The sequence below is a fragment of the Acanthochromis polyacanthus genome, chromosome 23 (genome assembly GCF_021347895.1).
Source record: "Acanthochromis polyacanthus isolate Apoly-LR-REF ecotype Palm Island chromosome 23, KAUST_Apoly_ChrSc, whole genome shotgun sequence".
Lineage (NCBI taxonomy): Eukaryota > Metazoa > Chordata > Actinopteri > Pomacentridae > Acanthochromis > Acanthochromis polyacanthus.
In genome coordinates, this window is record NC_067135.1 from 11633463 (window position 1) to 11659501 (window position 26039).

A 26039-nucleotide genomic window follows, 5' to 3' on the forward strand; every position below is an offset into this window, starting at 1 on the left:
TAGCTGGTGTAGCCTTTGTAAGTCCTGCACATCTGAATGACCTGCGTGGCATAATTATGCTGCCCCTTTTTTTGAATCCCTTTAACTCAGACACAGCCACATTACTAGTAGTGGTGTCTGTTTTAAAATGTGACAACATGAATGATGTAAATGAGAAGCGATGGCAGGTTTGACTCTTCCCCCCCCCCCCCCCCCCCCCCCCCCCCCCCCCCGGATAATGAATCCGATGTGCAGCATTTGATGAAATGGTGAGGCAGATGGAAACGGGAAGATGGCAAGACTGTGTGAAATACAGGAAGAGGACTCGTGATTGACTGTCGCTGGTAATATGAGCAAGCTTTGAAGTGCAAAATGATGATAGGATACAGTTCGAGTGTATTTGCACTTCCATCAACAGCTTGAGAGGTCACAGGAAAGACACCTCCTACTGTGAGAGAAAGGTTTAGTTGAAATGCAGGCAGTTATGCAGCCATATATTCACAGAATATGATACAACATCAGACTGACAGTCTTTGTTGCTGTGCTTGGAAGCAGGCTTATTTGTTAAAATGTTACAGAACACGCTCTAATTTTTAATTATAATCTGTTCATAATCTACTGCTACAATACTCATTTCATAATTCAGTAGTCAGTGAGAGTTACAATTTGTTTTACATCATCTACTGTGTAAACTGCTGCAACAGAAAACTAATTTCATGTTGAGTTTATTCATTTGGACGTGTATTAAAACCTGCATTAAAAGGAAGTGCGGTAAAATGTAATTTTACAGCCATCAATTCGAAGAAACATTAATACCGCAAAACCTGTGAAAGAAACAAGGAAATAAAATGTTAATAATTTATGTTACATAAATGGATAAGAAATGCACCACACAACATGAGTGAGTACAGCCCTCTGCAAAAACAAAATATCAAATGAGTCAAATGTGTATCGTCACATTATTTTTAAGCACAGTAGAGTATTTGCTCTAATGTCAACTTAAAAACTAACAGTTTAGATTGGCTATATTAAAAATACTGGCCCCACAGTCAGAAATCAAAGCAACCAAAGTCAGTACACATTATATTAACGAGATTCAAATCTATCCACCTTAATTTTTGATATCCGACGAAGTTCTGTTGCTCTAACCTTCTCTTTAAAACCCTAAAGTTGATTTTAAGTCAGGCAACATACTTGGCCAGATGATAGTTTCCGCTTTTTTAGTCTTTAGAACCTCTGTGGTTTTGTGTTTTGGATGTTATCATGCAGGAAAATTCCTCTTCTTCAAGTTTCTGCAGACTGGGACTTATCTTGTCAGCCGACATTTTGGTTTCATCCACAGATATTCACCTATGAACGTCACCTCTCCAACACTTTTTGCACTCATGCAGCACCATATCATGACATTCCCGCCTCTGTGCTTCACTGTTGGGGCTATGCATTTGCTGTGATAGTCTTGGTCAGATTTACACTGAATATGATGAACTCCATTTGAGCCAAAGGATTCATCTTGTCAGCCTTTTTTCCCCCCAAATCCTTCAGATTAAGTTTAATCTTGCAGTTATATTACAGCTAAACAGAAGCAAGAATGGTTTTCTTGGGCACCATCCATAGATGACAGTGTTATGCAACATCCTTCTTACTGTCTGAGCTTCACAGAAACTCTGATTTCCATTAATCTGTTTTTTACAGCTTGATTGTACAAGTAGTTCACTGTCTTTGGAGTCTTTTTATTAGGACGACCACTGCAGCTCTGATTAGTGGTGCTATGGCTCCCTCTATACCCCCAGATTACTCCCGCAGCTGTGCTTTAAGGGATTTTAGTTGCTCACATATCTTCCTATGTCCTTTTCCATGCTTGTGAAGTCTCACACAGATTCTTTTAGTTCCTCTGTTCAAATCTTTCCCATGAGGAGCCATGATGGAGACATGAATACAGACAGAGCTCAGCATGTTCTGGTGTTCACATTATCATTTTACAAGGGTAACTGAATTTAGCTTGAATGTTCACAAGCTTTCTAAGTTTGTCACATATATTCACTTTTGTTGCATTAAAATTCTACTTTGGAGCCTTTATGTTCAATCTAATCTTTCTAAAGTTGTTGTTTGTTTGTGTAAGAGAAAACAATGCAATTAATCATTAGTTATTTAAATTACACTGCATATGATAATACGCACTTCTGTTGTATGATTTAGATCAGAAGATTTAGCCCCAGTCCAGCAGGTGGCAATAACAGCAGATAGAAGAAGACGAAGAAGAAGAAGAAGTCGCTTGCTGGTGATGTGTTTTCCCCGCGACACTCAACTTTTAGAGAGGAGCTTAAAGCGTTTTTAGGAATAAAGCAGCTTTGTTTGCAGCTTTATTGGTGTAAAATGCTCAAGAGGAAATCAAGCGGCTCCGAAAAGAAAAGGAAACACTCGCAGTCTGAAGAACGACACGAAAGCAGCAAACGAAGAGGTGCAGAATCCAACTTAGAGGTGAGATGTTCAAGCTAGCAGTTTGGTAATAAACACTAATACACGAGTTCTGAATTTAAAAGAAAAAGGTTTCGATGGTTTTGCTTAACTTTATTAAGGCTGCCGTTACAAATGACGATTTTGGGAACAGTAAGTGCAATTACAACTACATTGTAACGCGAATGATGGCACTGAAAACGTCTCAGCTGTTATTTATTTTGCTAATTTATGCTGCTGGAACATCGCATAGCAGTTTTTAACAGCAGGAGTATCACAGGTGTGTTAATGAAGGCTGCATTCCACTTAGTGGAGAACCTGCAGCTGTGCATCAATCTTCATTAGTGGTATTAATTCCACCTGTGCTGTTGCCGCTGTGAATATACAACATGTTTGCTGTGATACAGTTTTAAGGTAGTGTTTTTTTTAATCCATTTTTGATGCAGTCACATTACAGAACCCTTATGTTACTGTTAAAGCTGTACTGTTCATTCGAGTGTGATTTTGTAACTGTTATTTGCTTAGTTACTGCCAGAGAGAAAAGAAATAGACCACATTAACACTGCCCACTCATGGCAGAACAATTAATATTATACTATTACAATATTGTCGAAATGATGAGTGCAATATCCACTTCTTAGGTGCTTACAAATGCAAATGAAGCTTTTCTGATGCTACACAGATGTTCCAGCCTTTAAATCGTATTCTGCAGGTGTAAAATCACACCTCATTTCAGGATTTGTTTCAGTGGAAAAACAAAGGACAGCTGTTACATGCAAAGGACAATTGTTACGTGCATCACAATATCTGTCAAAATAATTTCTGTATGATATTTTTTTGCACATCATTCAGTCCTGCTGGCCTGGTCTCTTGTAACTGAAGGGCGATGGATAGTTGCTGAAGTTGTTTGAATTTATTTTTTCACTCAGGCACAATTAATTTGTTTTCTTTTGCTGTTGTTGTCGTTACAGTGTATCGAAATTATAGGTAGTAAATTCTATGACTATCTTATTGTAAAACTAAAATAAATTAATTGGAAGATACACTGATTTGCCAACTTATAAGTCTCACCATAATGGTAAATTAATGCAGCCTAGTAAACAGGAATGATTTTTACCCTCACATAGATTATGGTATTAATGATTTTTTTATACTGTTTTATAAAGATGTTGATTTCATGTGAAGGTAATTTTGTAAGCAGTAGTTTTTGTGCTGTTGAGCAGAAGTTTCTAAACTTAAAAATACAATACATATACATTCCTTAAGACGAAGTTTATTTGTGTAGCACAGTTTGTTCACGAGGCAATTCAAGAAAGAGAGAGAATTAATTCTAAAAAAAAGATTTAAAGGTAGACATTATGATCATGCACTACCAGTCAAAAGTTTTGGACGCCTTCTCATTCAGTGCTTTGTATTTATTTGTATAATTTTCTACATTGCAGATTATTACTGAACATTAGCACTTTTTTTGTTTACAACATAAATCCATAGGTATTCTTTTATAGTTTGGACGTCTTCAGTATTAATCTACAATATATAAAATAATAAAATAGAAACCTTTGAATGGAAACTTTTGACTGGTAGTGTACATCAAAATCTTGGAAGTAAAACATAATTAGCAAAAGTGCATTAAAAGCCCAGCATCTATCTATCTGTCACAATCTTTGCTTATAGAGCACTTCTGTAAAACATGCATCACAAACGGTATTAATAAAGCCAACAGGTTATAGAGTTTGGTGTATAAAAAATGTATACAGTGTTGGAAATGGTGAAAACATTTTGCAAGAAATTCAGGAAAAGCTCAACAATAACAGCATGTTTTAAGAAGGCCCTGACTTCAAAGTCTTTCCCCTTCAGTTTTGAGTCAGACCTCTGGAAAAGACAAACGACCTCTGCTTGAGGATCTCAGAGTTCATTCTGGTGTCTGAACTTGAAGCGCCTTAAAGCTAATCTGCCTAATCTTCAGGTTTATCCTAAAACACACTGGGAATCAGTGTGAAGAGGTGAAACAGAGTTGATTTGACCTCGTCTATTGTTTCTGCTGAAGAGCTCGGCAGCAGAGTTCTGTAAAATCTGTTGTTTTTGGTTAAAGCAGTAATGCATTCATGAAGAGATAAAAACATCTTATTCAGATCATTTTTATTTTAATCACTGAGAAACATTTTAGTGCACATTCAGTGTGTGTAGCTGTAGTTATAGAACATGCATGCTTGTTTCTCCGCTTGAAGGAGTCCAAGGATGAACTGGCCGACCCTGAGCTGGACAGGATTGGCAGCGACATAGAGGAAGGAGGACTGGATCTCAGCCTGCCCTTCCAGCCCATCACAGCGTATGTCAGTGACAAGTCAGAGATGCTGCAGCAGTGTTTCCATGTGTTGGGGGAGAAGAAGCTGAGGAAGATGCTGCCTGATGAACTCAAGGTGATTTGTGAACACGAGCACTTCAGTGTTTTATGTTCAAAACCCATCATGTTATTATGACTAGAATATGACAGAGTGTACTTGCCTCAAATACTTGTATTGATGCAACAACAAATAATCAAATGTCATTTTTCGATTTAGAGGCAGAGATTTACCATAAACTGGTGATTGAGTCATGCTTGTCTGTACATGATTTGTCTGCCACAGACTTGAAGAAATGCTGCTCTGTAGTTTTACAGCATTTTTTGTGATTTTATGAAGTTTATTTTCTGCACTGGCAAATACTTTCTTCAAACATAACACACTGTAAGATGTCATAACTGTGGTTGTATTCTACAGCCATGGCCATAAGTTTGGACACAAGTACCATGACGCTTGTGAATCTTAGAAAATACCACAAAATTGTCACTTACAATATAAATACCAGTCATAGCCATCAACCAAAATGAAATATATTTAATTTTGGTTGATGGCTATGACTGGTATTTATTGTAAGTGACAATTTTGTGGTATTTTCTAAGATTCACAAGCGTCATGGTACTTGTGTCCAAACTTATGGCCATGGCTGTAGTACTGTTGGTTAAATCAAAATGGAACCATATGGAATCAGTATTGCCAATTTCTTGAAATGGTTTGCTGGTACTTACTCAAAGTTTGCATCATTTTTAATTTCCATGCAGGTAAATAAAGTTGAACTAATGTTTACTTTTTCCACAGATCTTTTCTTTAGGTGTGATTGAGCATTGGTGCTCTTATTGTTATTTTGCATACGTAGTGTTTTCCTGATGCTAACATTTTAGTATAGAGCAATAAATTTGCTCTGAAGCTGAGTTAAATGCAGATCGATGGCCAACTCTCCTCAAGATGGAGATCTAAGGCCACAGGCTTCTGCTGTTAGCTTGGTATGCCAATGACCCACCACCCAAAACACTCTTCAAACACATGATCATTCGCAGGACTGTAGTTTAGAGGAAATCAAAACTCTCTGCTGGGAGCAACTGGAGACGATCTCGGAGAAAAATCTCATTCAGATCTTAGCAGGTAAGACTTCAGTTTGCCAAATGTTGCGTCCTTACAAAGTTGCAGTATTCCAAAAAAAGACAAATTTTCATTTACTCCATGCTGTTGATTGTGTCAAGGGGAAGAGCTGACAAATGGAAATGGGAACGAAAACTCTGAGGAGACGTCGGAGAGCCAGTGAGTTAACAGCTGAATAACTTATTCAGTGCACAGTAGAAGTAGATTTCAGCGATGCTGAGCTTTTCTCATATGAATACATTTCATTTTTGTCCTCTTTTTTTTTTTTTTTTTTCTCAGGCAAGACAGTAATGTAGACTCTACATCGTGCCTCAAGGAAACCGCAAAAACCGAGGACCCAAAGCAAGGTAATTAATATGTAATGCTCACAAAGAACATCCCTCAGTCTTTGATTGAATGTCCTCAGGCATTCAGTGAAAGACTTAAAAAGACAGAAATAAAAAAGCTTTAAAGGAGCGTTTTACATTTAAAATGACTGTAATTTCTTTTCAGAAGGTGGAGGCTCAGGAGAGGAAAGCGACGTCCTGAGCATCAACGCAGACACTTACGACAGTGACATAGAAGGACCCAAAGAAGAGCAAAATGTTAAATCTGTGGACATGGCAGTGAAAGCAGGAGACACTGGAGGGCAAAGCTCTGACCCAAACACAAACCCTGCAAATCCAGAGCCTAAGAAAGACATTCAAAGTGACATTGACAAGAGCGTTAGTGAGATTTTGGCCTTTTCTTCAAGCAAGGATGCCGCTAAAGAACAGCCGCTACAGCCTGCAGACGTGAACTCACCTGCTCAGGCCGTTTCCAGCGCCACTGCTGCAGTTTGTCAGCCGTCGATTCAGCAACTGGAGCTGCTGGAGCTGGAAATGAGGGCGAGGGCCATAAAGGCTCTGATGAAAGCGAGTGACGGAAAGAAAAAAGTGGTGTAACTAAAAATCTTTAGCATGTTTTAGTATAAAATGAAGAACTGTTACTTGTGGTTGAATTATGTGACTCAACAGCTGATTTGTTGTTGAGGGGGGAATGTTTTTTTTGCTCCATATTGGATTTAATTTTTATGTGAAATTAAACCTGTAAGCTGGTTGTGCACCTCCATGCATTTCCCTCTTTGCTCACTAGGTGGCAGTGTTACTCTGTCTAATATGCCCGGGAGCAAGCAGTAGATTTATTAGCCACATTATGGTCAGAAAAGTCAGGTTCTCTTAACAGTGGTGTCACTTCATAATGTAGTTCTCCTTGAGTCATTGTTGGAGGATGTTAGACATTCAGAAAGATGTGTTTTATTGGATGTAGACCGAGATTTGCGAGCCAAAGCAGGTGGTCGCCGTGCTGTATTGTCATGTAGACGCTTGAAGTTTTTCTGTGCCGAACACCTGTTTGACTTGTCATCTCTACATCTGGTTCACTTCGGTTTGTAGCACCTCTTTAAAACCATAAATTACAGATGAGATCCGCGGAATTTGCCAGTTTAAGTCACATTCTGCTTTCTGCGAGAATTAATAGCATCCTTTCATCTAATATCTGTGTTTTTTCACTGTAATTTATTCTAAAGCTGCTTTGTTCCAGCATAAACTGTGCGGTTGCAATTACATGCAGATGCAGAGCAGAAAACAGCTCTTCTACCCAACTACCCCAAAGGAGACAATGAAATGTGTGATAAGAAGCCAGTTGCCTCCTGGGTATTTGCATTTAAAAGGGTTATTTCATGGTGGAGGTGAGGGTGGGGAGGGTTAGACGTGTCGCTCTCTCCTGCATTTATGTGCAGGTAACAGCGCTGATGAGATGAAGAGAAAAATGTCCACTTTGATATCCAAAAAAAAAAGGGATACAAAGATTCTAAAGTGCTTGTGTTGTCAATGATTGGTGAGTATTTATCACTGTCATTTCACTGCTATTAGAATGCCAATTATGATTTGGGATGTGCGAATAAATGGCTTTTTAAGCAGACCTCGAAATGAGTAGGCTGGAAAATGGATTGATGGAGGTGAGATGATACTGTTTTTGTGGAAGGAGGTACTTTTTTCAAATTCAAATGAACCCGACGAACCACGTTAAAACATGCAGGTATGATGCCTCCGTGAATGGTGCTATTATCAAAGTCAAAAACAAGGTCGCGCTAAATGTTGTCGCGCCCATCGGTTCATCTGTTTAATAGCTGCGCCTGTCATTTTCTTAAGTGTTTTGACCAAGCCTCTGGTTAGCGATGCTCATTAGAGAGTTAAAAACACCATTGTCCCTCAGAACTCAAATTATTTTTAGCGCAGTTTATCCTCTTAACTTTGCAACTTTTACTACGAAGCAATGCTGCAAGAGATTCTGGGCTCTCTGCTTGGAAGAAACAGTGAAGACAATGTAATCCCTGTCATGAATTGGATGTTCATTGTATGCTGAATACTCTGCAGTAGCAAGTTGTATGCAGGCATTTAAAGGCTTGGTGTGCTTTCAGTTTTCAACTGTACTGAAAAACCTTTCACTCTAAAGTGATTGTACCATTGTTGTCTATTTTTGTGCCCCGCATTTAGGGAGTTCAGGCATGTTGCAGTAGCCAAAACATGCAGAAGCAAAATGCTCCAGACTTGCTATAAATACAAAAAAAAGCATCAATTTAAAGTGCTCTGAATGTGATATGAATGAAATATCAATCCACAATAGAAATGTTCTGCTTTGATGAGGGAAGTTGAGCAACTCCAGAAAGAGGAATGTCAGTTTTGCTCCATCTTTGAGTCCTCTTTGGTTCCTGAATGGATTGCGGTTAAAATGTATACACACATCCACAGTCCTGAGAGTATGAATAATTTGGTCCTCTTGGTTTTCATCTGTCATGTTGAGAAACTAGGGGCTGCACAGTGGTCTAGTGGTTAGCACTTTTGCCTTGCAGCAAGAAGATCCCAGTTCAAATCCCAACCTGGGATCTTCTGCATGGAGTCTGCATGTTCTTCCTGTGCATGAGTGGGTTTTCTCCGGGCACTCCGGCTTCCTCCCACAGTCCAAAAACATGCTGAGGTTAACTGGTTACTCTAAATTGCCCATAGATGTGAATGTGAGCGTGATTGTTTGTCTGTATATGTAGCCCTGTGACAGACTGGTGACCTGTCCAGGGTGTCCACTGCCTTCGCCCGAGTCAGCTGGGATAGACTCCAGCACCCTGCAACCCTAGTGAGGATAAAGCGGTGTATAGAGGATGGATGGATGGATGGATGTTGAGAAACTCAGCAGCCACAGAAGTTCTTTGATGCTTTAAGGAATTTTTTTTTAAAAAAAGGATAATTTAGGTGCAAAAATACTTGACTGAGAATTTTTTTTTTCCTGCTTTCATAATTTTACTTAGAGGTGTTGGATGCAATTTTAATGGAATTGTCAACTGTAGTGTCTCTGTGTGGTCTCGTATGGTGAAAATGGCAAGTTGAATGTGTTTTGTCGTTGGATGTGTCAACTAAAATCTGTAAAGATTCTTTAAACCCCCCAATAACTAGATAGACTCTCAACTTTACAAGCCAGTAAGACTTTTACCGAATGCTGCATATCAGCTGAAGAAGAACCAATAATCGTCAAGCTAAAATTGAGCAACATCCTGGCTCTCACTGCTTTCAAGTGAGCAATTCAGAATGAGCAGCTACCTCACAGTCCACCAGGGTTATTTGCAATCTAGGGCTGCTTCTGCTAGCTAGGAGATGTCTCCACCATGAACAAAGTTCACCAAATGTTTAGCAAGAGTGAACACAAAAGTCTTGATGCACTCACAGCATCTGATGAACTGAACACAAGGTGGATGACTGTTACCATTGAAGATGTCACTACAACAATCAGAAAATCCTTTGTGTTACTGCTTGATTGAGACTTTAAGAGCAATTTAAACCAGTAAACAAGGAATCAACGTATTAGTGTTATAGTGCTGTGTTGTAGTTAAACCTAATCTCAGCTGCTGTTTGCATCTGTTTACTTCTCTCCTGCTCTCTGTGCTCGCATGAACTGCATTTTATTACAGCAGAATTATCTGTAAAGCTGTTTGCATTTCTGTATTTTTCTATTTCTGTTGTCAGACGACAAAATGAGCATTAAATATTGAATGAACCAGAGTGAACCAGCAGTCACTTCAGAGCCAGTTTGTCAGACAATTGCAACGTCGTCTGATAAACTCAACAAACACGAGTCAAAAACCACCTCTGAGCTGTGATTTTGGCAATATTTCAAAGTAAAATGATCTTGCAGTGAGAGAGTTAAAAGCAGAAGGTGGTCCTGGTCTCGAATTTGCATATTCACATCTGTTTGGCTGTACTGTTTTGATGCAGAGAGAGTCTTCTTCCTGAATGGTTTGTAGACAGCAGCAGATTAGCTACATTTAAAGCTAGAGGATATTCAGAACTTAAAACAAGAGATGTACATTTGTGATAATATCAGCCATCTTTGAAGTGTGTTGAGCTGTAAAGTCTAAGATTCATTGTGGGAATATGTGAGACTTTGATTAATTTGCTCATTCAGGCATAATATGGGACCATTAATGTTGTGGCTGGTTGATCTAGAGCAAATGCTAACTACTTATTATGATTTTTAATAGTTTAATTAGTAGTACTTCATATTCTATAGTGGTATAATTTGTAAACTCCCTGCATGGCAATGATTCCATCCAAACAGGTGTTTTCTCTACATGGACATCTACTCCAGCATGGAGCAATAATTCACCTTGAAATGTGAGTGCAAAGTAGCATAATATTAAAATACTGAGGTAAGACACTAATTCGAGAGTGAATGTAACATGTCTACTGTACTTAATGGTAACGTTTTATATGTTTATAGGTTGAATTACAGAATGGTGCTCATCTTTTCTACTGAATTTGTGGTACGATTCAGTTGAAAAGCTGTTTTGGGGATTTTCATTAATCCAACAATTTTGTTTCCTTGTGTGCAGGGGGCATTACTCGGTGGGAAACATTCACTCTGCTGTTTGCGAAGTCTAAAAACAGGTCTATCACATCCCTCAATTATGTTTCCTTTGGTGCACATCTCTGCTGTTTGTGGCTGGATATTTACAGTTGCTTACTTGAGGTTTCGTTCTTCTATGTTTTGCTGTTTGTAGCATCCGTGGATTACTGAACTCTGATTTTATTGTGCTCTCTGTATGGCTCTTCCTTATTATTGTCTGGAATTGTTTGGAATTTTACAGTAGAAGGACAAATTTATTGTGGTATAACTTAGATGCTACTATGGCACCACAGAAAACAAAACAGGAAGGGCCGGGAAGGTTTGAAAAAATGCTAATGTCATTTTCTTTAGGAACGCGTCCTGTTTGCATTAATAAAATAATTCTCTTCAAATTTCCTCTGTAGCATCTCTCTTCTTTGCTGCAGCTAGAAATTAAATTGAACTAACAGCTCATGCTGACGGGCAATAAATAACTTAGCACCTCTCTATGACTAAATGAATTGATTTCCTCAAGCAATGACTCATCGGACACATTTCATTTTCCTCAAGTTGCAAACAAAACAGTTTTTTTTCCCTTTCAGAGTAGCGGAGATGTTTAACATTAAACATGCTTTGTTTTGATTGCATGTCTAATTCTGCACTTGCTGTCTTGCATGGAAACATAACCGATTCATTTTAAATGTAGATATAATTTTAAACTGACCTTTTTTGAGTCTGTTCATTTCTAAACTGTAGTTCATCAGAATAGTGGCTTTCTCTCTGTATCCATGTTGGTCCTGGAATAATGCCTCCTTCTGTTCCCTTTCGAATCCTGTCATTGAATGGAAAAGAAGTTGTTTGATCACAGGTGTCCTGCACATCTGTTCACTATTCACTTCATTTGTGCACATAAATACTCTGCTTTTCCTCAAAGAGGTATGAGCTTGGCAGAGCCTCTTTTTTTTTTTTTTTTTTTTTTTGAGGGGAAAAAAAAAGAAGTGGGTTATTGTATGTTTGGTGCCATTTGAGAAGAGAAGAGCTTTTTTTTTTTTTCTTTCTTTCTTTTTTGTCACACTCCAAAATCCCTGAAAGAGATTCGAACATTTGATATTCCACTCCAGTGTAGCATCTGCATTTGGAGAAAATTCCTCCTCTCCACTGACTCCTGACATCTGACTTTCAGATTCCATGCATGCTCTCTCCACATGGGCTCCCCCCCCCCAACTTCAGGGTCTGCATTCAAATGGTGCATTAATACCATCAAACAACCATTGAAATTCTGCTGGGTAGACCAGCAAGCCAATAAAGCAAAATGCTTTTGAAGGATATCGAGAGACATCAGGCAGGATGGATGACCTCGTACAATCAAATCAGCATAATCAAATGAAATACCACAATATTACATCAAAGCCGGCTCCCACTGCGCCGGCAACTGCAACGCGATCAACAAGCTCGATCCTCAGGGCATCCGTGCTTTCTCACAGACATACTGTGGTTAATGGCCTCCAGTGAATATATTTTACAACTAATAGAGCAGGTTTAGTAAATCTGTATTATCATGTGGCTTTTAACTGTTCATGTAATCTATAGCTGGTCTTCAATCAGTCGACAAGAATGATGACGTTGAGTATGCAGTTTGCATCCCTAAATGTGTGATGCCACAGAAAGATTCAGCACTCCTTGGAGAATTATCCACAGAAAATTATGTGAGCATCAGAATATATTTATTTTTATATCAATAACAAAACACTACAAAGCTCATTTTGGCACAATAACTCTAAAAAAGCTCAATTATGCCAAATAAAATACACATAAGTTTGAGAATTCTTTGTTACCCCAATTCTTTGTCAATAAATCCCAAAGGACTGGAGTTATAATTTTCTTAGCAACCATTTAAATTTGATGAAAGGATCTAAATATATGTTTTTGCCAAGCGAATATAAAAACAACTAAAAATTCCACAATTTATTTATTATAGCTTGCTATTAATGTCTTGTGTATAATATTTCTCGCATGTTTGTTGAAGCTGTGCATAAATCGGTGATAAAAGTGATTTAAATTTCAGTAGTGTACCATGGGAGGCAATTTTTTTAAAAGTATCTGAGCATGGAAGTAGGCAAACATTGTTGCAGATGTGTGCAAATTTTTCATTTTCTGCATTATCACATCTTTGGGTATCCTGATCTTATGTAAATACAGTCTTTCTGAGCTGAAAAACACAGTAGTTTTTAAAAACCTAGACTGTATATAAGATGGTTGTAGGCTTGTGAAGCCATTCCAGAAGTGCCTTAAGCCTGCATTTTTTGAATGACCAGTAGAGGGAGACTCCTCCGGTTGTTTGTTTGTATAGAAATCTATGAGGAAATGATCTAGCTTCCTACTGGGTTTGCTACGCCAATGAACATTTTCCAAATGAGTTTATGGTCTCAAATGCTAGTTTCAAGACTTGGTCAACAGAAAATGGTGTTGATTTTGTAAATTATGGTCTTATTTAGAGGAACATAGATCATAAAGAATGGTATGTTTCAGCACAGGTTATTGACAGGTTGCTGCTCTATTAGCATGTCCTCAAATTCTCAGTCAGATTCACACCTCCCCTTTAAAAATAGCAAGATGACAACAGCCATTACAAAAATGCCTTAAACCACCATGTTTGGAATCAGTAGAAGTAGCAGTAGTTTGGAATTCAATTTTATAGAAGTCCTTGAGACTCATTTTCTAAATGACTTTATGATCTCAAATGCTAGTTTCAGGACTTATTCAACATAGAATGGTGGTGATTTTGTTAATTATGGTCTCATTTAGAAGAAGAAAGATTACATGGAAAGGTGTGTTTTAGGGCAGGTTATTGACAGTTTGCTACTGTGCTGGTGTGCCCTTGAATTCAGTGCCCAGTTTTAAAAGAACAACATGGTGATGGCCAAATTGTAAACTCGAAGCTTCAAAACCAATGCCTGTCTTCATGGTGGCTACGTCAGTCTTTTATATGCCATCTGTAGTTCTAACCTGTAACCTCTGTTTGTGGCACAGAATTTAAAGGTCTTTAAAGGCCCAGAAATGTGAAAAAATAAACAAAATGCATTCTATATCCAGCTTCTTTTAAACCAGTCACCCTTTCTGTGATGCTGAGCTTTAAACAGCTGCACGGTTATAGTCCCAGCTGTCCTATGAACAGCAATGGACCGCCAAAGTGTCCCCTAGATAGATGATGGATCACGACTCACAGCCCTGGTAACTCGTGCTGTTTTATGACGCTCGGTGAAGACTATACCATTTTTGTATTGGTTGGAAGACACCGAACTGTCAAATCCCGGCGGGGTGCCATTTATTTATTTTTATTTGGATGATTTATTTCCCGCAGAAGCACAAAAGGACCGAGCCGAGTAAATTACTTTTGTCAACGTTGTGATAAAACTGTCAAATTGCTTCCCGCCACCAGATGGCAAGCAATTGTATTACATAGGGTAATTGTCAAAGGGAATGTCAAGAGAGGAGTATATTGCTTGGTGAGTTTCTGTCTGTCTCTCCATCAGGGTTTCCGTCACGTTCTTTGCTTTAGTTTAATTGCCTGGTGGTGTGTTTTAACTACATGGCAGGGTATGGTTCTCCAGGGTGCAGCCACAGCGTAGATACTAGATTGGAACTAATTCTCCTGATTTATCATTTTACAGACAGGATATTTGTGTTTATGTTGGGGACACTGGCCGCCTTCTTTTGTATACGATGAAAATAACAAGGAGGGCAAGTGTCATTTAGCACTTTTGAGTGATAGACGTAATGACGAGCAGCTTCTCTGATCCTTATGTGGAACTCGACCACCTTCAGCTTCCTACAAACACTGAAGTTATAGACAGTGATAAGTCAGACGTATGATGTTGTTGTGCAAGTTGCTCGAGCTATTATACAATAAGCATGAGTCATAGAACCAACAAACTGAGACACACAAAAGCTTTACCCCACGACACCCCTTCAAGTTCCAACATCCATACTCTCCTCTTCTTCTTCCTCGTCTCATCATGTGAATGGAGTGCTATTTCAGTTCCACTTCTTGACAGCCAATTAAGCAGCCAGTGTCTGCTTTACGCTTCCCCAAACTGATTGCTTATCCCTTGCTCTGATTGTGAGGGGTTAGACAGAAACAGCACTTTTGCTGCTTAAATAGCATTTTGATGCGAAAACAATCAGAAGAAACGGTTTTAATGGCGGCACTGAATCAAAGTGATCTTAAAGTGTTGCTCTCCGTAGCTTTTATTACTCTAAAATCAGGAGAAGGTATTTATAATGAACTCCGAAAAAAAAATAACTGTTTCCTCCAGCTGCTCATCTTGGAATCTGAATATTCATTGTACTGGGGTGAACGCTGCATTGAAAGCACGGAGTACAGCCAGCTATGGCTTGATAATGAGGTTTCTTGCTTTTCTTCACTGGCTAAAGAAATTACTACAAAGTTGTTCAACAGCGATCGTCCTTTTACTCTGCAAGTGCTGGAGAGAAAGCCCATTCTTGAAAGCCGGGGAAATGGCGGCTGTTGTGCAAGTAAAATCTTTGGCTCTGAATCTGACTCTGATTATACGTTATTGTCGAAGAAATAGAAGAAACACGAGACGAGACAAGCCAAAACAGTACACCAACTTGCTATCAGTCATTTCGATATGGAGAGCAACACTGAGGAAAATGTAATTGTTGGCAAATCATGTATTCTGTTGGCTGTAATATGATTTTTTTTGTATGCCAAACATTTGTCAGATTATGCAGCACTGCCATACTATACATTTCAAACATAGAACATGTTCAGGAACCATACATGAAAGGTCAAAACACAAGCAGTAGTTAAAACATTGTGTACAGTTTTACATAAGATACAACAGGTACAACACACCTCAAATGATTTAAAGTTGTCTCTTCACAGTAATAACATATTTGACAATAAGACTATTCCCTTTCATGAGTAGTAACACAATCTTTAGAAAGACTATATTGAAAACACAGGCTGTAAAACAAAACAGATTATGATTTCCAATTGGTACGATCATTGTTATAAAATGACCTGTCAGCACCAAAACTTTCTCAATTTTGGGTCTACAGCATGTGGGTATTTTCATGTCTGCATCATGGCTCCACATTGAAAAGAAGTGCCAAAGAAATAAAAGTTTATAGTTAGAATGCTGACCAACTCAAAATCAGTGAAAAGCAGTTGCAGCAGTAATCATGAGGTATAGAATGAACCGTAGTGCCACTAATCAGAGATGCAGTTAAGCCACACATAGTGCAGTACTCATACAATCCAGCTATGATAAAGAGATGGACAGCTGTTTCACACTTGGCACAGTTTTTATTTTTATTTTTTATGGAAATCGGACAGTATGAAGGACACTGCTTAGCATCTACCTCTATGGATGGTGTCCAAGCAAAACACTCTTGCTTGCAGTATGGTACAAAAATGCAATGTTAAATTTAAACCAAAGGGCATGATGCTTATTGGGAGAAGATTATTTAGTGGGAGGAGAACAAGAAACAAACAACAAACAGCATGTTTGGTATTTACATGGCAAGGACTACCACAGTGAACGCATATTCCTGACAGTGAAGAATGGAGATGGAGATGACATTCATAGACTCCTAGTTTGCGAAAGCATATATTCTGGCATGAGAACCATCCAAAGCAAAAAATCATTCATGAGTTCCTAAAGAAGGAAAAAAGTGGAAGCTACCACCTGGCCAAGTATGTCTGACTTCAACCCATTAGAACACCTTCAGGGTATTTTTAGGAGGAAAAATAGAGCAACAAAACCCCTCCAGCAAGTACCTGGAAAAATGAATTTAGCATCCTCTATGTCGAGGAAGATTGAGTTTGCTATTTAAAATAAAGTTGGGCATATGAAGTACCTAAAAAAAAAAAAAAAAGATTTAAAACTCAGTTTTGTGAGGTATCCTGACTTCTGTTGCATTAAATTTGTACTGTGGGGTCTGGGTTATTACTGTTTTACATAAGACAAAGTACCTTACTGCTTAACATTGAAATAATGCAGTTATTAAGAATTTATGCTTGACATTTAAGAGATGAAACAGGGACATTTTCATTTCTGTTGTGAACTGTATATTTATGTGCAAGATATTTAACTAATTGTGAACCGATTTGCGAAAAGCCTGGAGTTGACAAAGAGTTGATACCTCATCGCTTTGGAAAACAGAAAGCACATTACTTTTAATATTCTTTTCAGGGAACAACCTTTAATTACCCAGTTAGTGTGAAGGAGTAAAAGGAAGAACACATGGAAGAGGGAGGGCAGGAAGCTGTGATGAGGGTGTAATTATTCCTGTGTAATCAGTGTGCCCTTCATTGTGATGGCTATTTCGTTTGCTTAATTAATGAGCCTCTTATCTCGTGCCTTTGAAAGTGAGGTCATCATATTTTGTAACGTTAAAAGCGAGCGCAGATTCAATCAGGGATTTGGGGACAGATGTTAAAATGTCACTTCTACCTCTGCAGGAACAGGTGGTACTGGGCCGGCTGGGCGACGGACGCTGGGAGGGGAAGAAGAAGTGGCCGTTTGATACCTAAAACTTCTGGACTGACTCCAGCTTCTCTGGATCTGCACATCCTGCTCGAAGCGGTGAGTTCATTTGACGATATTGCAACCGTTCGCGCGATGTTCGTGAGCAAAAATGTCGAGTCGAAGATGTGAGTTTAGTGAATTTGTTTGTCTGAGGCGAAATAGTTCAGCGTGCTAATAATGATTTCCCTGGAATTAATCAAGGTGAGTTTGAAGTGATTCTAACATTAATCAACCTTTGCCAATCAGTTTAATCTGGTCCAACCCAAACTAATCAGTAGCAGAGGAGATTTTCCTCTTTTTCTTTTTTTTTTGCTCCAAAGATGAATCGACTCCCACTTTGTGCAATTAAAGGTCATATGGAAGTGATGAGTCACTTCAAAAATCAACATCTTAAAAGCAAAAGATCCATCACGAGTCGCTACTGTGTTCACGGCAAAGGTCCACCCATTATGGCGCTCTTCGATATTGATAGCCTCACCTCAACCTATTCCCAGGTGACTCATTAGTCACAGAGGTAATGATATGTCATAAAAGAGCAATCAGTGTTGTGGGTATGAGTGATGACCGTGGCCGAAGACACGTCGGTACCGGAGCAGGTTTTAGTGTTTGCGCCACCGTATCTCCAGTTTCCTCTGCTCCCTGGAGGTAAACAAACACCACCCTGCCACAGAGAGTTAGATTCAGCATCCACCAAAGCCTCCCTTTATTTATTCTAGATAGCACGAGAAGTCATAACGGCCATTTTGGATGTTTCATCAAAGCTTTATCATCCTTACACCAGACTCATTACATGGGTGCAGAGACGGCATAATAAAACGTGACTTAATCAAAACCGAGCAGGCCTCCAGAAAATTGGCTCCCCACAGCTGAATATGTGAAACAGTCGGTCCGGGGCTACTGCTGCACTTAACCTCATCAAGGTCCTCATTTTGGTGATGGAGGACACAGATGCTGAGGCGAAGGGGCTGCTGGGGGGCTCTTTGTTATTTTCAATTTAGGCTTGATGAAATGAGTCAGCAGTTTAGAGATAATTACAGTAGTACATTTTATTATGTGCTGCATTCTGCCTCAGTATTAAAAGCTGAGCACAGTGTAATTGTTTTTAACTTTTTCTGGATGCCTGGGAGAATTTTCTGCTTCCAAAAATACCTTCTTTTTTCACTCCTGTGTACGATCTGGACAGCAATCAGTCCTTCCACAGATAATGCAGGATTCAGGTTTAAAGTTTGAGCATTTGCAGTGTTTTTTCTCCCCCAACGGCGAGGCTGAAAATCTTCCCCCAAAAGCTTTTCCGAAGTGATGTGTAAGTGTCTGTTTCTGTAATGGGCTATGCCATGGAAAGGTTTCCATGGTAACATGGCAAAAGGCGCGAGTACAGCTCAATGCCGCTCTCTGGGGAGTATCTGGGGAGCTTCTGCTTACTGGGAAATGATGATAATAGCGCAGAGTGTTGGATAAAACTCAACTGGGGAAGACTAACCCCCTCATATTGCACAGAAAAGGAAAGGAGACGACGTTCATCTTCTTTTGCAAAGTCTTTTGCTTGCTTTTTCTTGCCAGATTCCCCTAGTTGCAGTACCACAGTGTGCTCTGTATTCATTGCTTTTTTTTTTTGTAATTTCATGTATCGCACTCGGACAGACAGCATAAGCAACTCCTCAAGAATAACGCAGACACAGTGGTGCTGCCTTAAACCTTTCACTTGCGCTTTTCTGTGGCTGTTTTTTTACTGAGCTACACCTGCTCAGAAGTACAGTAAAATACTTTAATTGTGACTGCTTTATTTTCTTCCAAATTCAGACTCACAGAAAGCACTCTTGTCTGCAGCTGATGCAGAAAATAGTTGGAAATCCTCAGACAAATTGGAAATGTCTCATAATTCCTCACATAGTGGTCTTAAAAAAAAGGCTATTTGACCCTGTTGCAGCAAAAAAAAAAAAAAAAAAAAAGCCTCGGCTCAGAATCAGGTACCTGTTTACGCCCCACCGGCATGCTGTTGCTCTTTTCCCAGCGCTCATATCTCCGCCGTTCAGTGTTAGATGGCAGATTCCAGCAGCTTAGAAAACACAGCTTTGTATTAGATCACAACTGTGAATAAATTACATCCGTAGCAGAGTATTAGATGCAGGGAAATAACTGTAGACTGAAACTCTTTGGAGTTGAAAATGTCACATTAATTTCAAACACATTACCCCCCGCCGCAAGACTTAATGAAGAAGCCCATTAGAATGTCATACCTGCTTACTTGTGAGTTTTGTACAAAGTTTATTTGATATGTCTGAGTCAATTACCAAAAGTCTTTGTGATAAGAAACTGCTCAGTGGACCTGAACCTCCAGTTCTACTCGGGGAGCACTTGGATATTTCATACGCGGCTGTGCTTTGAATAATTTCCAGGCAGAAATTCTTCTTCTCTGTTTTTCCCCTGCCGGCTTAAAGGTTTTGTCCTTGACGTCACTTTGCAAAGTGTGTGCAGCTGATAGGAAATAAAGTCTTAAAGATCTGTTTTAAGAGGAGCACCCGGCTGCTTTTTCAAGACCCTGCAAATAAAAGGGAGACCGGCGGGATGAGGCAAAAACGTAGCTGAGTAATGGTCTCATGACTTTAAAGGAGAACAAAAGGCAATTTTGCTTTTCTTATGAGCTTCATTTTCTGTTTTAGTGCTAATTTATTCCACAGTGGAATGATTTTGGGAGTATTCTTTGTGCTTTAAAGGGGCAGTTGAGCATTGCGTTTCTCTTAATTTGCAAAAATTGGTAAAAATTAAAGTAGCAGAGGCCAAGATATCCACATTTTAATCCCTAATAAGGATTAGACTCAAAATACTCTTTTTCTGAAGTACAACTACGACATTCTCAGACAAATTCCCACAATAACACAGGATTTCTGTAAAAACTTTGAATCCTATGTTGAGAAAACATCACCTAATAGACATTATGATTATTCTCTGGACATTATACAGTTGTATTAAATGGAATTAGTAGTACTACTTTTGACAAATAAGCTGGTCTTTGTGTAAGAGCAAGCTTCAGAACAATGATTTATTTATCCATCCAGTCCCTCCTTTAGTGACAGATGTAAAGGCCAGTAGTGTACAGTGTCCTTTACATTTGGACAAACACAGTGACGATAGTGTTTATAATGTGGAAGTTTCAGTGAATGCAACTCTGATGTCCGAGTGCAAGTTAAAGCACCATTTGATGACTGTAATGACATGTATAGCAGCCGTCAGCATTGTAATTCATCCATACACATCACAAACGGCATCAAATTTGTGACTTTAGATTGAGGCGACACACAGACTTCAAAACATCAATAGAAGCTGAAGTTGAATTAGTTGCTTCCAGTTGTTTAGGAGTATTTCCTCTGAGTTTAACAAATACCTGCAGCATCAGACAAGTATATGCGTTTATTACTTGTGTACTTTTTTTTACATCTGTCTCCCACAGAGTCATACTTAAGTTAACATCATTTGTTACACAGTTAATCTTGAGCTTCATTACAGCTGGACATTATTGTACTGTAAAAGTCTGAAATTTTTAGCGGAGTGAAAATATTTTTTTCTCGTATTCTGTTGTAGGCAGATTTTTGTGTTTCACAGCAGGATATTTGCAGCAGTGACCTTATTGTATGTATGGGTGGATGTGTTGTAGAACAGTATCTTTCTAATCATTAAAATGCTTCAAAAATACATTTTTTGTAACATAGTTGTCCGTAGTTTGGTAATTTATCATCACACTTGTCACTGACTTTCTTACCTAAACCTTTCCTCCTTGAATTCCCTGTGGTACACTGTAAAAAAAAAAAAAAAAAAATCTAACAGCAAAAGCGCCAGAAAACAAGAACAAAAACATTTTTTAAATAAATGACATACTGTAAAGTAATGGTGCCAAACTGTTTGATAAATTCTCGACCAGAGAGTTAATATGGACCGTAGTCAGATGTGGATTTGAAGTTTACACTGTAATAATCAAGAACTGTGAAAATATTGAAAATACTAACAGATATCTGTAAAAGAATTATTTTTAGTAGATTTTAATAAAGTTTAAATAAATGTGTATTTTTATGTTCATAGGATTTCAACATTATGAATTACCTTTTTTATTTATTTTGCTAATATTACCTTTAATATATATCTAAACAGGGCAAATCTGTAAAATTAAATAAGAAATGGCAATTATCTGTAAAATAATTCTATTTTTTTCTGGTTTAAATATAGCTATAATTTATAAGATAACAAAATGCATTTATGAAAATATTTTGTGTGGATTATTTACAGTTTGGGGCTTTTTATTTACTGTTAAAAATATGTAAAATCTGTAAAAAAAAAAAAGTTACTTTCAATTGTTAATATACATAGTTATTCTTTCAAATGATGCCAAATATCTGTGAAACCACGCCATTTTTGCTGATTTAAATACAGTAAAAAGAGCGTGATTTTAACGTCCTAACACTGTGAAAGAATGTATAAATATTTATAAAAAATACAGATTTTTGCACACCTGATTGTATTTTCTCAGCTGTCATACTGACATTATTTCCAGTTTGCTTTATTTACTGCAACTGCATAATAGAATTCCTGAAATTCAGCTGTGAGCTTTTGGTTTTGGTGTTTCCTTGTGTATGCAGCATAAAACACACAAGGAACACAGATTTTTTTTTTTTTTGCACATTATTTGTGTTGCGTTACTGTGAACTACCGGTGTTAAACCCCCACTGCAGGCGTTTTTTTATTTGTCATCATTCTCACGGTGGAACTGGCGTCTCTGCGGACGTGGAAGGTTTCATGTCGTCCTCAGACTCGCTGCAGGAGTGCTGGGACACCGGATGAGCGAGTAAGAAAAACAATTCCCCCGGATACGCCTCTTGTCTCGCTCCCTCCTTTCTCTCTTGTGCTCTTTTGGGGTTGAATCGCATTTTCTCTTGCTTCCCTCCGATGTGAGTCTGTCATATATAGTTGCGTTTGCGCACACACAGTCCGACAAATCCCCCCTTCTGCCAAAAAGTCGATAAATAAATGCATTGTCTCTTCACTTTCTGCTGTTGGCATCAGCCTGTCTAAATTGTCTGAGAAGGCAGCGGAGTGTGAAATTGAGTTCAGAAACTGTACGCCGTGTGAGGTGGCACAAGATGAGCGTATGTTTGCTTATTTATTCATATTGCAGCCGCGTTCGGTTTTGCAAGAGAGGGTCAGTTAAACACGTCGAAGAGGTGTTGTCGTTGGAAATTTGACAAGTTTAAAGGAAGGAGCTGGGGCGGTGGCGCCTTTGCCCTTGCGAGGGAGGCGAGAGGTTATTCATCTGAGGGGGTAAATGAAGCTTTAAAGTGAAATTGTGAAGTTGTTTCTTCTTCGCTCCATGTGTGCCGCGAACCACGACGACTCCTTTCTGACAGATCATTGCGATCATTGTTCCAAATGCCATCCACGCCGAGGCCCCGGTAGTTGCATGCAAAGCAAAAAGGTAATTTCACTTGAATCACTAGGTGGTGATTGAATAACTTCACAGTGATTTGTTCGCTCCCGTTTCTGAAAAGATGAATTTCTTCTCCCAAAGCCAAAGAGTTCATGCGAGAATAATAGCACCTGCCCACACTAATTTGCCAAGAACAAATGATTTTTGCTTGAGAATGTAACTTTCATGCCGCTTTCCCGGAGATTTAATCAGAGGTATTACACAAACCTTCCCTTCCTCAGCTCTTTCTTTCCCCCTTCCTCTTGCCCTCCTGTGATGAATGTGTTGTTACCAGATGATGTATGTTTATAGATTGCCGGGGATAACTGCTGTTTTGAAGAGTTATAGCTTCCCGTTCGCATCTCAGAAAAGTGCCTCAGTGCGAAAATCATTCAGGGATTTCAAGTTTGTCTCTCAATTTCACCGAGCACAACACATGATAAATGTGCATTTGACTTGGAAAACAAAACACCTAAACTTTGTTTCCAGACTTTTTTTTGACGTCGTCAGTCCCCGACTAAGTGGGGAAAAAAAGATGAGCTTAAATGTCCTTTGCTGTCACCGGTGTGGAGGTCATCGCCCTCCTGGACAGAAATTGAAATGGCAGCATAAATTCTATCAAAGCCTTTGCATTCTCCGCATGAGCCTTAAGAAGAGGTCGACTGATAAGAGAGCCTTCATTTCTGCAGCTTTAATGCATTAAATATGTACTGTTACAACATATAACGCTTCATTTAACCTATTTTCCCTCATTTACATCAAATTATATGCTGCTTAAAGGCATGTCTATAATGTGAGAATGCGCATGTAGTGAGAATTCTTTCACAGTGCAACAAACAGCATTGAAATGTGAGGATAAATATGAAAACAGTGTATGAAGCTTAAATCGATCGACAGAGTTTTCTGATAAACAAACAAAATGTATCTTTACAAGACAAATTTCTGAGGCATTATGTGTAGTCATGAGATCACAAAAAACTACAATATTTAAGTTGTGCGTAGTTTAAATTTGGTATTAAAGGACGGTAGTTGAAGAGTTGTCTGAATTGATCTGACGCCGAGAAAAATATTTTGTCATTCTGTGTGGCTAAATAATGTAGCTACAGGTTTCCACTCGCTAACTTTAAAAATACAAAAATTAATATCGTCTTTTCTGACTTGACGAAGGAGTTTAAAGTGAAATTTCTGCTGGTATTTTAAAAAGAGTTCAATTTAGTCAATTTTGCACAAGAGGATTTTGAGTTCGATTGGTCACAAAACACCACTGAGTTAGTCCTCAGTGAAAATCTGGCAGCGAGGGTGCTGGAACAAATATGCTAAAAAACCAAAACTGTTGAATATTGTAATGTTTCAAAGCTGTGAAAATAACACAAAATATCTGTAAAAACTGATGAAAATACAATCACTTCAGTTGGTTTCGTAATGCAACAAGGTATCTGTAAAACAGTAAATTGTCCAAAAAAAAATTAAAAATCCATTTAAAAACTGGTAAAAGATTTTCATTCTTTAAAATGCAGTGATGATAAAAGGTCACCATAAAATGCAGCTTTATTCAAATGATGCCACAGATGAAATAAGACAAGAACATGATACATACTCCAAAACTCCACATTTTGTTCTATTAGAAATAGTTTCACTCACTTTTAGATGTCCAGTCTCCCAAAAATGCCTGCCAAGCTCACAGAGTCCTTCATGACATTCTTCTACAATTCGACAACCTCATTATCTGTGCAGATGTTTGACTCACTTCTGAGAAACATATTTGATTGTTTCATGATGTCCATTTGGTTGCAGAGATGCCATGTGTCGGTTTATCACATACATTCCAGTTTATATCAAAAAGAACAGAGGGAGTTGAATAAAATATCGCATGCTGCCTTTATATTTTTGCTCAGTATATGTTGAACATCCATCACCATGGTTGTACAATAAACATGGATAAGAAGTGTGACCAAGCCTCAATGGAAACAGAAAGCTCATTTTATGTTAATCACACTACCTCAAGGACATACGGGCCTATTATCTACTTTAAAGCATCTGCACCCATTAACTGAGTAAATACACAATTACTGTCATACTAATTAACATATCATTTGGCCCCGTCTTTAATTCTCAAAGAGCCACCATCTCCTGTTGCCACGTTACTGTGACACACAAACCTGCAGATTAGCATTTTGTGCTATAGAAGTCATTTTGCCCTTTTCTGGAATGCAAAGCCATTTTAATGCGCTTAATGATGTAATTAGTCGTTCTTTAAAAAAAAAAAGAAGAAGCAGAGGCTCTGATGGCTGCTGATTTTCATAAACTGTCACCTCCAGCAGAGAATATATTCGTCTTGTATTCCTCGAGGAAACACAAGCTGAACTCGGGACACAAGCTGCCTGTTTTTGTAACGCCAACCTGTAAATTAATACTTTTCTGTGTTTTTACTAGTTATTGTTTCTAATTGAACAAAGGAGGGGAAATCTGTAAACTTGCTGTGGGAAAAAAAAAATTCAGTTCCTAATATATTTTTTTCTTTAAAATTCTACCAAATATTTGTAAAATATTTATGATTTTTGATGATTTTAAATACAGTAAAAAATAATGATGTAGATTAAAACGATAGCTTTTTGATGTGGATGTTACCATTTTAGCCTGTTTATGGTTTATATGCAAATTAGTACTTTTTTCTTCCATTTTACTGAATGTTTTATGTAATTTACTTAAAGAACGAACATTTATAAAATAACATTAAAAAAATCTTTAGCATCTTTTATTAGTCTTTAAAATACATAATATTCCTTTGAAATAATGACATATCTATGACATATCATGCTTATTGTCATGATAGATTCTTCCGACACGGTTTTCGGCACCTAACTTGCCCCGTAGCTTTTAGCCATTTGTTGTACGGTTTTTACAAAAATCGCAAAAAAAAAAAAAAAACTGCATTAAAAATCCCTACTGAAATGAATGGGAAGTCGGCCTGACAAGTGCCATCTTCGGAAGCCTGTAGCTCTGGCAGATTTTACACTAGAAACTTAATTCAAAGTGAAAATGGGTCACAAGACTTTGAACAGTATTCCTCCAAATCTTTTTTTTTAAATATATTTTATGGTTTTTATGGAGTCGCAGTTTAGGTTTTAGGAATTTTTTGAAAATCTAAACTTTTTCTTCAGCTGGAGTGGGTGATGTTACCACTGTAAATTTTGACCCAACACATTTTAAAAGTGTAGTCATTTCTCATAGTTATTGCTCTACGAG

At 38.2% G+C, this 26039-nt stretch overlaps 1 protein-coding gene across 1 annotated transcript; it reads left to right on the forward strand.

Moving 5' to 3' along the window:
* The first annotated feature begins 2230 nt into the window (after window positions 1-2230).
* On the forward strand, window positions 2231-11201 carry LOC110949537 (caspase activity and apoptosis inhibitor 1). Its single transcript, XM_022191655.2, has 6 exons — window positions 2231-2457; window positions 4662-4853; window positions 5810-5894; window positions 5993-6050; window positions 6171-6238; window positions 6384-11201. Exons 1-6 carry the CDS (start codon window positions 2353-2355, stop codon window positions 6812-6814), a joined length of 939 nt encoding a protein of 312 aa, XP_022047347.2. The 5' UTR covers window positions 2231-2352; the 3' UTR covers window positions 6815-11201.
* The last annotated feature ends 14838 nt before the right edge of the window (window positions 11202-26039 follow it).

What these genes read in the sequence shown, in the direction of transcription:
- LOC110949537 (XM_022191655.2), top strand. Translation starts at nt 2,353, where the DNA reads ATGCTCAAGAGGAAATCAAGCGGCTCCGAAAAGAAAAGGAAACACTCG. An exon ending in GTGCAGAATCCAACTTAGAG is followed by an intron (nt 2,458 to 4,661) that starts GTGAGATGTTCA and finishes CTCCGCTTGAAG; the next exon opens with GAGTCCAAGGATGAACTGGC. An exon ending in GAGGAGACGTCGGAGAGCCA is followed by an intron (nt 6,051 to 6,170) that starts GTGAGTTAACAG and finishes TTTTTTTCTCAG; the next exon opens with GCAAGACAGTAATGTAGACT.